At 50.2% G+C, this 13,560-nt stretch overlaps 1 protein-coding gene across 2 annotated transcripts in view; it reads left to right on the top strand.

Moving 5' to 3' along the window:
- Positions 1-13,560, top strand: part of LOC311513861 (zinc finger protein 385C-like) — a 195,395-nt gene that overhangs the window by 163,717 nt on the left and 18,118 nt on the right. For both annotated transcript variants that reach the window (XM_084616005.1, XM_084616007.1), the window contains one exon: positions 7,749-7,859. In XM_084616005.1, the coding sequence (XP_084472131.1) occupies positions 7,749-7,859 (111 nt within the window). The remainder of the gene's footprint in view (positions 1-7,748; positions 7,860-13,560) is intronic.

Here is a 13,560-nt window from a genome sequence, read left to right as displayed (position 1 = left end):
AGATCCGTCAGCAGAGCTGTATTTAGCATAGGCCAGGAGAAGTACATCGTGTCACATTTTACTTTTCCAAAGGTGTTCTTGGTGCCACAGAGAATAGACTGTAGGGGGTACAATCCAGCACTCATCTGTGGGAGGAGACTAGCCAGGGTTATGCCAGGGCTTTTCCAGTCCAATGTCTGTGGCTGCAGAAGTTGGAAGAAAGTTTTTTTTAAGTAGAAGCACAAGAATTCTCAGGTGGCATCAAAGTGTCGGAACCATTCAGCGTCACCCACCGAAAGGAGTCGTTTTGTGCTTCTAGCAAAGTTCTCTGTGTGCTAAAAACACAGTTCTCTGCCGATCTGCCTGATGGAACAAAGATGCAGAGACAGAGTGTCATTCGATATCTGCAGTGCAGGCGGGTGACTGGAGCAGACCGGCTCCACAGAACAGCTATGCACTGCATGGCCCACTGCCGAACGCCTTTTCAAAACTCAACATTAGATTTGACTTTTGAATACAAGAAATGGTGAGGGGTGAAACAGCTATGAAACCCTCAGCATCTGCAGCTGCAATAATTCTTGGCTGTAGAGTGGAGCGTTGTTCCAGGGGTCTAGGAGCCAGGACTCCTGGGTTCACTTCCCAGCTCTGACTCTGAGGAGGGAAGTCACTTTACTTCTCTGTACCTCAGTTTCTCCATCTGTGACATGGGGATCATTCTGGCCGGCCTGCTTCCCCAGGGCGTTGCACGGACGAGCGAAGGAGCGTTTGCACAGCGAAGTGATAGCGCTAGATGTGAGTTAAGTGTTTATTGTTGTGAAGGAGTCGAACGGTGGGGATGGCCTAGTGGTTAGAGTGCGAGGCCAGGTCCAGTTCCCTGGACTAGTCCCTCAGTCCCCCATCTGTAAAATGAGGATGACCAGCACTGCCCTGCCTCACAGGAGGGTTGGGGAGGATCAATGCGTATAACAGATTGTGAAATGCTCAGAGCCTCAGTACTAGAGGCCATGTGACTAGTGTAAGTCGATAGAGGGAAGGGACAGATGGCATCCCATCGTACATATGGGACTTACTGCTGCAAACAGCTTCATGTAACCCGAGAGCAGGACCTGTGTCCCGGCATTCTGGGAAATCTTTGCATATCTGTGTCCAGAACAATTAAATGAGCTGGCAAGAGACATCAGTTGGGTCTGATCTCACTCAGCGTTGGATGGGACGTGGCAGTGGCTGCAGGGATGGCCGAGGCAGTGGTTTCATGCCGCGCTTTCCAAACTTCATGTCTGGAAACAAGGTCTCTTGAAACGGGGTGGAAGCTCCCTTGCCCCAAGCATGTTTTCCCTTTGGAGTTAGCCAGTTCAGCGCTGCTCCCTGGGCCCGGTGCAGGGGCAGAATGGGTTCTTGCCGTGAGCCCCACATTAGAGATGACGGGTCGTGTGGGAACACCCTCCCTACAGGTGTTACTCCCTACAGATGAATGGTGATGGGAGCAGCAGCCAGTGAACGCACAGCGCTCAGAGGTACTTGCCAGCAGGGAGAGGAGAGGAAGCCACCCCTAGGAGCCTCAAACTTAAGAGCTCCATGTGCTGGAGTGCTCAAAAGAGCTAATGTGATCCTGGGATGCATAACCAGGTGAATGTTGGCTGGGTGGAGAGAGGTTATTTAACCTCTGTGTTCAGCACTGGTGCGACCGCTGCTGGAACCCTGTGTCCAGTTCTGGTGCCCACGATTCAAGAAGGAGGTTGATAAATTGGAGAGGGGTCAGAAAAGCGCCACGAGAATAAGAAAACCTGCCTTACAGCGATAGACTCAAAGAGCTCAGTCTATGTATCTGAACAAAGAGGAGGGGTGAGTTGATTACCGTATATAAGCACCTATCTGGGGAACAAATAAGTAATAATGGGCTCGTCACTCTAGCAGAGGAAGGTCTAACGTGATCCAATGGCTGCGAGTTGAAACTAGACAAATTCAGACTGAAAGTAATGCTGAAAATTTGAACAGTGAGAGTAACGACCCAGGGGTCGTGGAGGATCCTCCGTCACTGTCCGTTTTTAAATCAAGAGTAGCTGTTTTTCTGAAAGCTCTGCTCTAGGGATTAATCTGGGGATGTTCTGGGGCCAGACTAGATGATCCCAATGATCCGGCCTTGCAATCTAGCGATCTATGAATCAAACCACTTAACAAACTCTTAAGTACCCACAGGAGCCTGGATGTTGTTGCCACCATTCTACAGATGGGGCAGTCCAAAGCCAAGGGGTTAACAGGTCTGATCTGGAGCGGTCCTGAGTAGCCGCAGCTGGTATCAGTGGCAGTTGTGGGTGCTTATCTTCTCTGAAATCCAGCTCCCTGCACAGTACAAGGCGTGTTCAGGCTCCTTTAACCTGGCTGTAAGTAATCCACACTGGGCTCTTCTGCACAAGAGCAGATTTTGCAAGTGACTTGCCCCGGGACACATAGGAAATCATTGTCAGAACTGGGAGTGGAACCCAAGAGTCCTACCCCCTAGTGCCTCTGTATAACAGAACTTTACTGCAGGGTCATTTATTAGTCATGTCTCATATGACATAGATCCAGTGAGGCAGGGAGTTCCCTGGTGGGACGTGTAGGAGACTGTGTGTCTTAAGGAATGGAACGGAAAGCTCAGGCGAATATCTGTTGTCCAGCCGATACTCAGAGCTGCCAAGAGCCCTGTGGCTTCCCCAAAGATGTCTGGGAATGTGAAGTAATGACTTTGGGATGTGCCACTCCTCTGTTACTCTGAAAGAACCCAGCCAGTGAGGGCAGAAGATCACGTGATGGGAAGACACCAGAAAAGAGCATGATGATGAAGTGGTTGTAGAACAGTGTGAAGACCCAATCTGCTGGGAAACGGGCCGTCCGTTTCATCTCCTTAAACAAGTAGTTTAAGAATCCATCTGGGGAAGGGGTAACTTTTCTTTAATTGCCCCTTCATGGCTGCAGACTGGGGCTTCAAAGGGTTAGAGAGGCAGCTAGGGCACATCCCCAGATGCTGAATGAATTCATGATGAACTAGCGCAATTAAAGAGAATATGAACTGAATAAAAATTGATTGGACAGTTAAAATGTCCTGTGGTTTTGACATTAATGGAGGATACTTTATAGGAAGAGTCCAAAATGGAAAGTGAAGCTTTCTGAGAGGCTGTAATTTAGTGTTAATTAATAGGCGTGTAAACCTCTAGCACGTAGCATCAAGGACCCTTGATCATTAAAATACCAAATTGTCTAGTACCCTTTTGTCTCTGTGGTGTGGAGCCTGCATTCTCATCACCGCCCCCTCAGAAGGTTCAGTGTAGTAATAAAGAGCCAATCAGATCTGTTCTCCCCAAGGGTTGGATTTTTTCCCCCTTTGCTATTAATCCATCTGATTTAAATAGTTGAACAATCTTTAACAAGTGCCCGCAGAGCCTGTCTCTCAGCTGCTCTGCTGGTCTCAATGAGTGTAGCTCTGTTGGAGTCGATGGAAAAATGCCCATTTAAACCCACTGGGAGTCTGGCCCAAAGCTTGACCAGGCATCAAAATCTGGTACTTTTATAATAAAAATAATAATCATTTGCCCACCTTCCGGCCCCAAGTCTCCATGTATCTATCAGGCATTGATGAATTTCCACAGCTCAGCTCTTCTCTGAGGCAGGGCAGTGTCACTATCCCCATTTTACAGTGGGGGAAACTGAGGCACAGATAGAGGAAGTGACTTGCAGCAGATCAGTGGAAGAGCTGGGAATAGAACCCAGGAGTCCTGGTGCCCAGTTTGGAGCATTAACCACAAAACCATCCCTCCTTCCATACATATGGCAGGACATATGTGTGATGCCTGCAGCTGGCTGAACTTTTGTCATTAAAAGGTTGTGGTGTTTTTCCCCTCCAAACAATGGCATTTTGAACAATTCAAAAATTTTCTGTGCAAATGCTTGGCTTGCTCAAAATGTTCCTATTTTTCATCAGAATGAAACAAAAAAATTTGAGCTGAATTTTAAAAATTCAGTGTCCTGTTTTCAGTTTTCCCGTATTTCTGCTTTTCCAGTGAAAAAAGGAGTGGAAAGGGGGGGAAGAGCGACAGCAACAAATTTTGGGTTACGTTTCAATGGAAAAATGAAATATGACAGCAAAAAACTTCCCCCGGAATAACAATATTTTGCTTCTCTCTAAAGAAAAACACAAAAAACTTCACAAAAAACTAGGTATATTTCAGCCACCCTAGTAACAACCTCCGAACTGTGTCTAGGTCCATTCTGTGTTTAACAGAGGCTTGGACACTACACTCTCATATGGGCATGTTACAGTGATGGGAGAGAAGAATCTGTTTCATTCATAGTCTCTTAAATATTCCCCATTTTCCGCCAGCCAGTGCAAGGCCAGCAGGCACACTCGTGCGCTCGCACATTCATGCTTTTGGAGCCAACCTTTTCTACTGGTGGAAGATCTTGAGGCCATGTCTCGACTCCGTCACTTCGGTACTGTCTCTGCAGCTGGGCCGGTGTAGCGCAGGCTTTTCCTACAGAAGGGGTTTCTCCACCCCTGGAGTGAATCCGCCTTTCCGAGGTAGCTAGAGAATCCTTCTGCTGACCCAGCCACCTTTACAGAAGGGGTCGGGCCGACCTAAATATGGCTCTGAGGGTGCGACATTTTTCCAGGGCGTGTGTCACATTCCTGGGATGCGCCTAAATGTCTGTGAAATCCTCGGCTGTGATTTGTGGTTCTCATGGTAGCAGCTAGAGCCTCCAACTGAGATCAGGGCCCCCTGGGGCTGGGTGCCGCACAGCCCCATCGTGAGAGACGGGCCCTGCCCTCAGGAGCTCGCAGTCCTACTGGACCAGGCAGTGGAAGGATTATTACATTTTTCCAGCTGAAGAACTGGGGCAGAGAGAAGTTCTGTGAATTGCCTAATCAATGGCAGGGAACTCAGAGCTCAGGAGTCCCAGTCCAATGCCTCAACCCAAGCCCATCCTTCCTCCCTGAGTTAATTATGGGCACTGCTGCCTAGAACCACCAAACCCAAGAAATATCTGCTACCTTCCTGAACTTCCCACCCATGGCATCTTCTTAGATCTGTAAATTCCACTCCACCTTCCTCCTGACATCTCCAGTTCTTGGCTCCCTCCTGAGCTGCTAGACATGGGGGATGAGCTCCTTAAATGCAGAAGAGCGGCAGCTACCAGTTAAAATGCTGGGGGGCCATTCCAGCAAGGGAACAGCATGGACACAGCACCTTGATGCAGCACTGCACGGAGGAGAGAGATTCCTCCTTGTTTGCACTGTGGGGGTGCTGCTGTGAGCGCACGGCAATGTTCGTTGTCAGAGGTGGAGCCGCGTCTTTGTCATCGCTAGAGGCCTCTGGTTCCGCCATCACCACCCAAATGCCTCTTCATTTATATTCCAGATAAGTGAGTAAAATTTCATCGCAAACAGGCACTTCATTAATCACTCGATGTTACCATTCTGTTCACTCCTGGAATGGAATTTGGGGTCTTGATAATGGCTCTGTTGTCCAGGCATGTGCCCTGAAGACTGATGCACCTGTCTCTGCGACTAAATAGCTTTGCAGAGAAATACGATCGCCTAAAAACCCAAGGTTCCACTGACAGCAGGACACAGATAAGATAATCTTCCTATGCCTCCAGGTAGCGGAACAATCCTTGCATTATAGATTACAGCGTCACTCCAACAAAGAGATTATTCTTATTTTTCCCCCTTTTGCATTTTGCTTAAAACAATTATGGCTTTCGAATAGGTTTACCACGCCGGCTGAGGCATAAAATGACGCTGAGCGTCAGGGAGAGACAGACCCACTGGGGGCTGTCGTTGGTCTGTGTGCGCCTGCCTCATCTCAGAACCTCTGCCCTTTGATGAATCGTCTCAGAAAGACACAGCCCAGTACAAATAGCCGGAGTTCTTCTCGTTCTGTGCAGAGCAAGCGCCCTGTGGAATACCCGGGGCGAGGGGATTCCTCGGCCAATAAAAAAATGTTACCGAATAATTGTGATAATAGTTTGATACAGCATGAAAAGTAAATGACTTCTTATAGTGCAGGCCCCAATGGAGATTGGCTGGTGCTAGGCGCTTTCCTTACCCGTAGAGGGAGCCAGTGCCTGACAAGTCAGACAAGGGGGGAAAGGGTCACTACCCCCATTCTACAGATAGGGACCTGAAGCACAGAGAGATTGTGAGCTGGCCCAGAGTACATCTGGGGGGATTCCCCTCCCTGTACATTGTTCCTGGCATGTGAGCAATTCAGCCTAGATCCCAATGGCAGCAACCTGTCGAAGTGCTCCCAAAATTGGCAGCCCAGCGAATACGTTAGCTGTGGGCTGGGCAGCTGACTAGGCAACAGAGCAGGGAATTTTCAGGGTTCCTTGTTCTGAGCTCCACCCCAGTCGGTGGGTCTGCATCTCGTAGGATGTCACGACGACACCTCATTGTGAGGAGAGTGACGTGTTGTCACGAGGGTGAGATTCGCTGCAGTGCAGAGGGCAAAGCACAAGGTACAGGTGCTGTGTAAACTCTCTAGTGCTTAGGTCTTCTGCTGGCCTTGCATGGGGGTGAATTTTATTCACTGATTAACAGCAAACAAAGGGTTAATGACTGGCGACTCGTTTTTATCGCCTCCGAGTCTAAACACTGAGACCCTATTTCAGTGGCTGAGGTTCCAGCTAAGTCACCTGGCAGTGCACCTGTTTCATTGGGCTGATGAGGAGGGGCAGCTGGGGACCTCAAATTAAAACCGATAATTTGCCATCCACGACATTGACATCTGTTGTGAACGGAGAAGGGATCAGAGAGGAGGGGGAATCTGAGAGCTTCCTGGATCTCTCCCTGAACAGTTAGCCTGGGGGACTAGGTGCCAGGACTCCTGGGTTCTATTCCTGGCACTGCTACTAACTTGCTCTGTGTCCGTGAGGAAAACTCACTCTTGGTGTTTCTGTTTGCCCCCTCTGTAAAAGGGGGGGTTATGATTCCCAGCTCTCAGAGGCATTGAGATCTGTGGGTGAAATGATGAGAAAGAGGAATTATTTCTCCCTGGTACTGGGGAAGGGGTCGAGTTACTCAAGAGCCAGGAGAAGGCAGGAAAGCTCCAGAGGCTGGGGGAGAGGAAATATTGTCACCCCTCTGCTGAGCAAATGCAGATCGTGGGGCCCTGCAGGTTGGTTTCCGATGGAGAGACACCAGTGATGCAAAGTCTGCACGTTTTCTTAGTGTAACTTGCTTTATTTACACCGTGTGCATCAGTCCTTCAGCAAAGGTGGTCACAAACAGCATGCAGGCACAGCCGCTCTCTCTGAAATCTTGGGCCAACACCAGGGCCCGGTTCCCCAAGAGCAAGAATTGGCTCTAGTTGGAGAGACTGAGGCAGAGACCAAAGTCTCCTGCTGCTTGCTACAGCTCCTCTGAAAGAATGAATTGACATTGCAAAATGAACAACGAGGCAGCATTTCTTCTAAGGCTGCACGCAGCTGGCAGGCGAAGAAAAAGATCTTGCGAGACTGTGTAACAGCGCCCTCTTGGGGCTCCTGCTGTAACAATATGATAAGAGGTAGCAACATTCGGGCTGCCGGGCAGAACCTCATGGTGTGTTGGACATCGGGGGCTGGGGACAAGTCTGGATTCTGCCCGGACAACACCTGGAGGACAGCACGTGCCAGGAGCTGCATGCTCTAGGTGTTGGCAGGGCCCGTCAGCAGTAGCCGAGGAAGGAAAGGATTCGAAGCACAGTATTAAGCACCGAGTAACCACGTGCCCTCCCTCCCTCCCCTTCCAGATGGATCCCGTGCAGAAGGCCGTGATCAATCACACCTTTGGTGTCCCCTCCCCGCTCAAGAAGAAGCAGTTCATCTCTTGCAACATCTGCCACCTCCGCTTCAACTCCGCGGTAAGCTGTGTCTGGAAGGGGTGGGGCGGGCAGTGCCGAGGGAGAGGGGGCTTAGCAGCCGGATGGTCGAGACAAGGAAGGAACAGGCTCCTTCCCAAAATGGGACAGTGGGCCAGACCCTCCATTGCCAGGAGCTTACATGGGGTACAGCCGAGGAGGGGGCTGTCCGGAGCCGTAGCTGTCCCAGCCCAGGAGCTCTGGCGGCTGCTGCAGCAGCAGCTGGCTATGGCTGCCCCAACATCAGCTGGGCCTCTTTGTGCTCGCCCTGCCTGCCCCGAGGTCCCCATTGTGCTGGGGGCTTCAGGGAGGGTGGTTTAGTGGGCGGGTCACTGGACCAGGACTCTGGGGACCTTGCTGCAGTTCTTGGCTCTGCCACAGAATCCCCATGTGACCTTGGGCAAGTCTCCGCCTCTACTTTGTGCCTCAGTTCCCAATCCGTGAAATGGGGATAATATGCCCTGATCTCCCAGAGGGTGCTGGGGGGATAAAACCCATTAGTGATGGTGAGTGCTCGCCTGAGGTATGACGATGTGGGTCAGCTGAGTATCTAGATAGGGAGGAGCCAGCTCTGCTGTCTATACCTGCAGGGGGTATTTCCAGTCCGACCTTGCAGAAAGTTTCTGCTTCCTTTGCACCGTTGAGAGTAGGTCATCCAGAAAGAAAGCAGAAGGCTGGGGGTGTTGGGGGGTGTTCCTCAGGACATAGGGAAGCCCCAGGGGATTTCTCTTGTCTTTCAAAGGGAGTTTGAATAAAAAAATGTCCTGATGCCTAGGCCAGTCCCCCTAAGGCTAAGGCCTTGTCTATACTAGACAAATACAGCAGAAGCCCAATAGTGCTTAGGTGAGCAGCTGGCCCTTGTGGGTGGGTTTCACACACAGAGGAACAGCAAATGGAGGAGCTCTTGACATGCACCGGTTTCATTAAATCAATTTAAAAATGGATCTAGTGACATTGGGGCAAAGCCCAGCCTAATGTACATACATATAAACCACTTTCCCCTGTGCTCATATTGATTTTGCGGCATCTGACACAAGCCAGGTCACCACAGAGTTAAACAAATTGAAGTGCATCTGCATTAGGCGTTTGCACTGATTTGACTAATTGAGTTTTAAATCCATTTCATCAAACCGGTTCAAGTTTGCTAGTCGAGACAAGGCCCAGCAGAGCTCTCTGAACAGGCTGGGAACGTTGTCAGAACTCCAGTGCTTAACTCCCCGCTGGGCCAGCCCCCTGCTCCCCAGCGCACCAAGCAAGGGCATGTCTGGGTTACTTAACCCCACACACATAGTTTTAGATACAATTACAAACTGTGAACGTGCTTGCAGAGGAGTCGCTCCCATTTATAGCTTGGGTGAATTTGCCCTGTAGCATGGAAACTGGCCTGGGTTAAGTCCCCTGCACCGCAAGGGAGATCGGTCCAGGAGTTCCTCCCAAAATAGGGTTGGTCATCATGACCTTGTGTCTTTGCGTCATGCCCCCCGTCCACCCTGGGAAGGGCAGGTTCGGCCTCGGGTATGTCTCATCACAGCCAGCCCCCTGCAGCGGGAAAGCCCTGCAGCATTCAGTGGCTTCCCTAGCTTTAATGGGAGGAGGTGTTGCCTAGTGGTTTGAGCAGAGGACTGAGACATGGGAGACCTGAGTTCTATTCCCAGCTCTGGCACAGGCCCGCTGGGTGACCTTGGGCAAGTCACTGCATCCCTTTGTGCCTCGGTTTCCCCATCTGTAAAATTGAGACCGTGATGTTGCCCTCCTTTACAGAGTTTGAGATCCACTGATGAAAGAAATTAATTATTTATTATTATGGAAGGGCAGCAAGTTGTAAAGCCAGCCTCTCTCCCTTTCCGCCGCCCCCTCTCTGATACGCGGTGCCGTCAGAGGTCTCATTTTCGCAGCCACGTTCCAAGGCACGGACACAGCTTGCACATACCCTGCACACGTGGTGCTGCAGGTGGATTTACCCCTCTCTGCTGCCCTCCAAGTTGCTCGGCACCGCACCCTGCCCCCTTCTGGTTCTTTCACCCCGTGCGGCTCCATGAGGCCGACTGGCAGCTGCGCCCTCCCTCTCTAGACACTGGAAATGCCACGTCTGATCCTTTGTCTTTCCGCTGCTCTTCATTTCGCTCAGGTCCGCTCCGGCTGCCTCGCTTCTTGGCTTGCACCCTTAAGCTTCTTTATCAGCCCGTGCAGTTCGTATGTGTTCCTCGGGAGCTGAATGTAATCTTTGCCGCCCTGGCTCTGCAGAGCTCTGATGTGCTGGATGGGTTGCTTGGGGTTTTTTTTAGCTTTTTCTTCCAAATCAATCAAACATCTTGTCGAGGGGAGGAAGGTCACTTTCATTCGTCCCCTGCAGTAATGAATTGTACCCAGCCGATCTCTTGTGGGGGGAGCTGATTAGAAGTTTAAAAGGAAATTCTCAGTCAGATCAGATGCTGCAGAAGTTGGGTGGATCCCCAGCAGACAGAGGTGAGGTTCTCTGCTCTGGGACACTTGGGAGGCCAGACTAGATCCGGCCTTACTGTCTATGGCCAGCTGAGATCTGCTCTGCAACCTTCCATGAAGAGGTGACTGACGGTGGCACCGGCCCAGCTCTCAACTCTCATTCCAGTCGAATCTCTTTGCCCTGTCTCAGGGTTGTAATGGTCGTTGTGTACAGAGGGCCGAATCCCAGTGTGTCATTCTCGGCCCTGGATGGGCTCCACACTCCTCGCCGCAGTCTCCAGGGTGTTGATAGGAGCCTTGCACAGAGGTCAAGGGATAGAATAAGGCCCTGAGGGAGTAATTAACCTAGCAGGAATCATGGCATTGTCCCATTCAGACCGTGTTGCCAACCCTGGCGGATTTATCAGGAGTCTTGCAATACGTGGTATTTTAGTGCCTGGAATTAGAGGATTATGGGAAAATTTCATCTTGGAACTAGGACCCTAGGCTGTGGAAAACCCAGAAGGCAAAGAATCAGCACCTGGTGTTTATCGTCTTTTCGAATCTCATGATCTTTAACCCAATCTCATGATTTTTGTGCGCTTGATGCTGGGCGTCATTCACCAAGGGCACCTGGGCGGCTGCAGGCCACTGCTGTGCTGCCATTCATTTCTCCTCCTTCCCCATCCTCCTTTTTCCAGTTTCTCCCTCTTCCATGTCTCTATATGTCTGCTCTGTTCTTCCTTCTGCATTTCCCTTTCTTCAGCAGCTCCCCATCTGCCCCTGCTCCTGTGGGCCTTTCCCCTGCTCCCTGTTTGCTGAAATGATCACCTGCAGGCTTTCAGTGAAAACTGCTCAGCAGGTTACTCTCTCCAGCACCCAGACACCCAGATCCAAACCCCAAATAAATCTGTTTTACTCTGTATGAAGCTTGTACAGGGTAAACTCATAAGTTGTCTGCCCTCTCTAACACTGATAGAGAGATATGCACAGCTGTTTGCTCCCCCAAGTATTAATCACTTACTCTGGCTTTACTAATAAACAAAAGTTATTTTATTAAGTATAAAAAGTAGGATTTAAGTGGTTCCAAGTAATAACAGACAGAACAAAGTAAGTCACAAAGCAAAATAAAACAAAACACGCAAGTCTAAGCCTAATATATTAAGAAACTGAATATAGGTAAATCTCACCCTCAGAGATGTTCCAATAAGCTTCTTTCACAGACTAGACTCCTTCCTAGTCTGGGCCCAATCCTTTCCCCGGTACAGTCCTTGTTAGTTCCAGCAGACATCTCAGGTGGTAAGCAGGGGCTTTCTCATGACTGGAAGCCTCTTTGTCCTGTTCCACCCCTTTTTATAGCTTTGGCACAAAACGGGAATCTTTTGTCTTTGGGTCCCCACCCCTCCTTCTAAAGGGAAAAGCACCAGGTTTAAGATGGATTCCAGTATCAGGTGACATGGTCACATGTCCTGCAAGACCCCAGCCTCCATTCTCCCTGGGCTGGCCCACACGTACCCAGGAAGGTTTGCAAGTAAACAAAGCCATGTACAGGTCACTGATTCTGACACACCCTTAATGGCTTCCACTTAATAGGTTTACCTCAGTGATACACGTTTGTCTCTTATTCTCCTGACTCCAGACCTAGTAATAACACATGCAAACAAATGGGGTGACCACACTCTGTAGATCACAAGCTTTGTAATGAGACCTTCCAAGAGACCCTTTGCATAAAGCATATTCCAGTTGCATCATATTCACAGTCATCAGCATATTTCCATAAAACATACAGAGTGCAACGTCACAGTGGGAACTGGAGTCAGACTGGTTTAACCCCCCCATGTGGACGCTCTTAGTTCTGTGTAAGGGCCTTTGTCCCGCTTAGTTTACATGGCTTGGGAAGGGGTTTGAGGTAAACTGAGAAAAAGACACAGTTGTTCTGGGATAAGTGTATCCCTTGTGGGGAGTGAAACCGGGGTAGCTACATCAGTGTAACTGTACCCTTCCCCTGTAGACAAGCCCTTCAAAGCCAGGTTAATCTCCTAAACTCTGCAAACAAAACTCTATTTATTTTTAAAAGCATCTGTCAAACTCTAACTGCAGCCTGTGTGCTCAAAAGCTAAGTGTCCCCTCTGCCGACCCATACCAGTGTCTCCTCCCCCCGTGCAATATTTAGATCTCATGCATGACAAGCACCCGACCAAACAAATATTTATTTGCTGGTTGCAAAGGCAGGGGGACGCCATAGTAATCTCCCTGCCGGTGTGGCTGGAGAATTGAGCCTCTGGCCAGCACCCGAAGTGGGTTAATGAGCAGCCACATGGCTCCTGCGCCTACAGAGAGAGCAATTAGCCTCTTTATACTTTGCTCCTGCTAGTTGAGGCTCAGTAATCATGCTAGCGCACTTGCTCCTTCCCTTCTCCAAACGGAGGAATAGGGCAGGAGGCTATAGGGGAAACCACTGTTTCTTGGCTTTACTGAAAGCCATGATGGTTCCACAGTGTTTGGGCAGGGCCTCATGGTGCCAGGAGAGAAGGTGATTGTTGGAGGGCAGGGGAAGAAAGTTAATTGCAGAAAGAGGTGATTTGTCACCAAGAAATCACCAGATCCTCCATCTAGTGTCTTACATGCAGGGAAGCCCAGCGACTCCCAAAATGAATGGCCGACTTTCTGTCTCAGGACTTCGGTAGCCCCTCATCCCCATAGGCTGGGAGAGCCTGACGGATCACCCCGATGGTGTCCTGTTCACTAGACCACCCTCCCTGCTGTAAAGGCCGCGAATCTGACCCCCTGGCTCTCACTGCATGGTGCCTTGCTCCACGATTAGTCCCATAGTCAGTGTGAGGGAGGGGAGCAGCATAGACCCCGAAAGGATTTGGGCAGCATGAAACGCAACACCCCAGAGCTAGTGTGACAAAGGGAGATCGCTAAGAAAACGCCAGTCCTTCCACGCCTCCTTGTGCTTTGCTGCAGATGACCTCAAGGCAGAGAACGAGGCCAGTCGGTAGCTTTCCTGGCGCATTTCTGAGGAGGAGTTTGATGCACTCAGCTCAGCGATCAGCCGCTGGAACAGGCCACACAGACACAAGGATGTGGATAGTCCCTGCTAGCCTGGGAACCTGCACAGCTCCGCCTCTTCCAGAGGAGAAATGCAGCCCCCAGCTACAAACCCTGCAGGAGGCTGGCTCAGAACAGAGTCCCAGTTCAACTTGTCTGTGTCCTCAGTCGGCCTCATCACCGAGTAACTGGGAACATGCAGGAATCGGCTGCCGTGTAACTCACAGGG

This window comes from Lepidochelys olivacea (genome assembly GCF_965140295.1).
Source record: "Lepidochelys olivacea isolate rLepOli2 genome assembly, chromosome: 27".
NCBI classification, from domain to species: domain Eukaryota; kingdom Metazoa; phylum Chordata; order Testudines; family Cheloniidae; genus Lepidochelys; species Lepidochelys olivacea.
The sequence above is the reverse complement of the archived record's forward strand: the minus strand, read 5'-3'. Positions and strand labels throughout refer to the sequence as shown.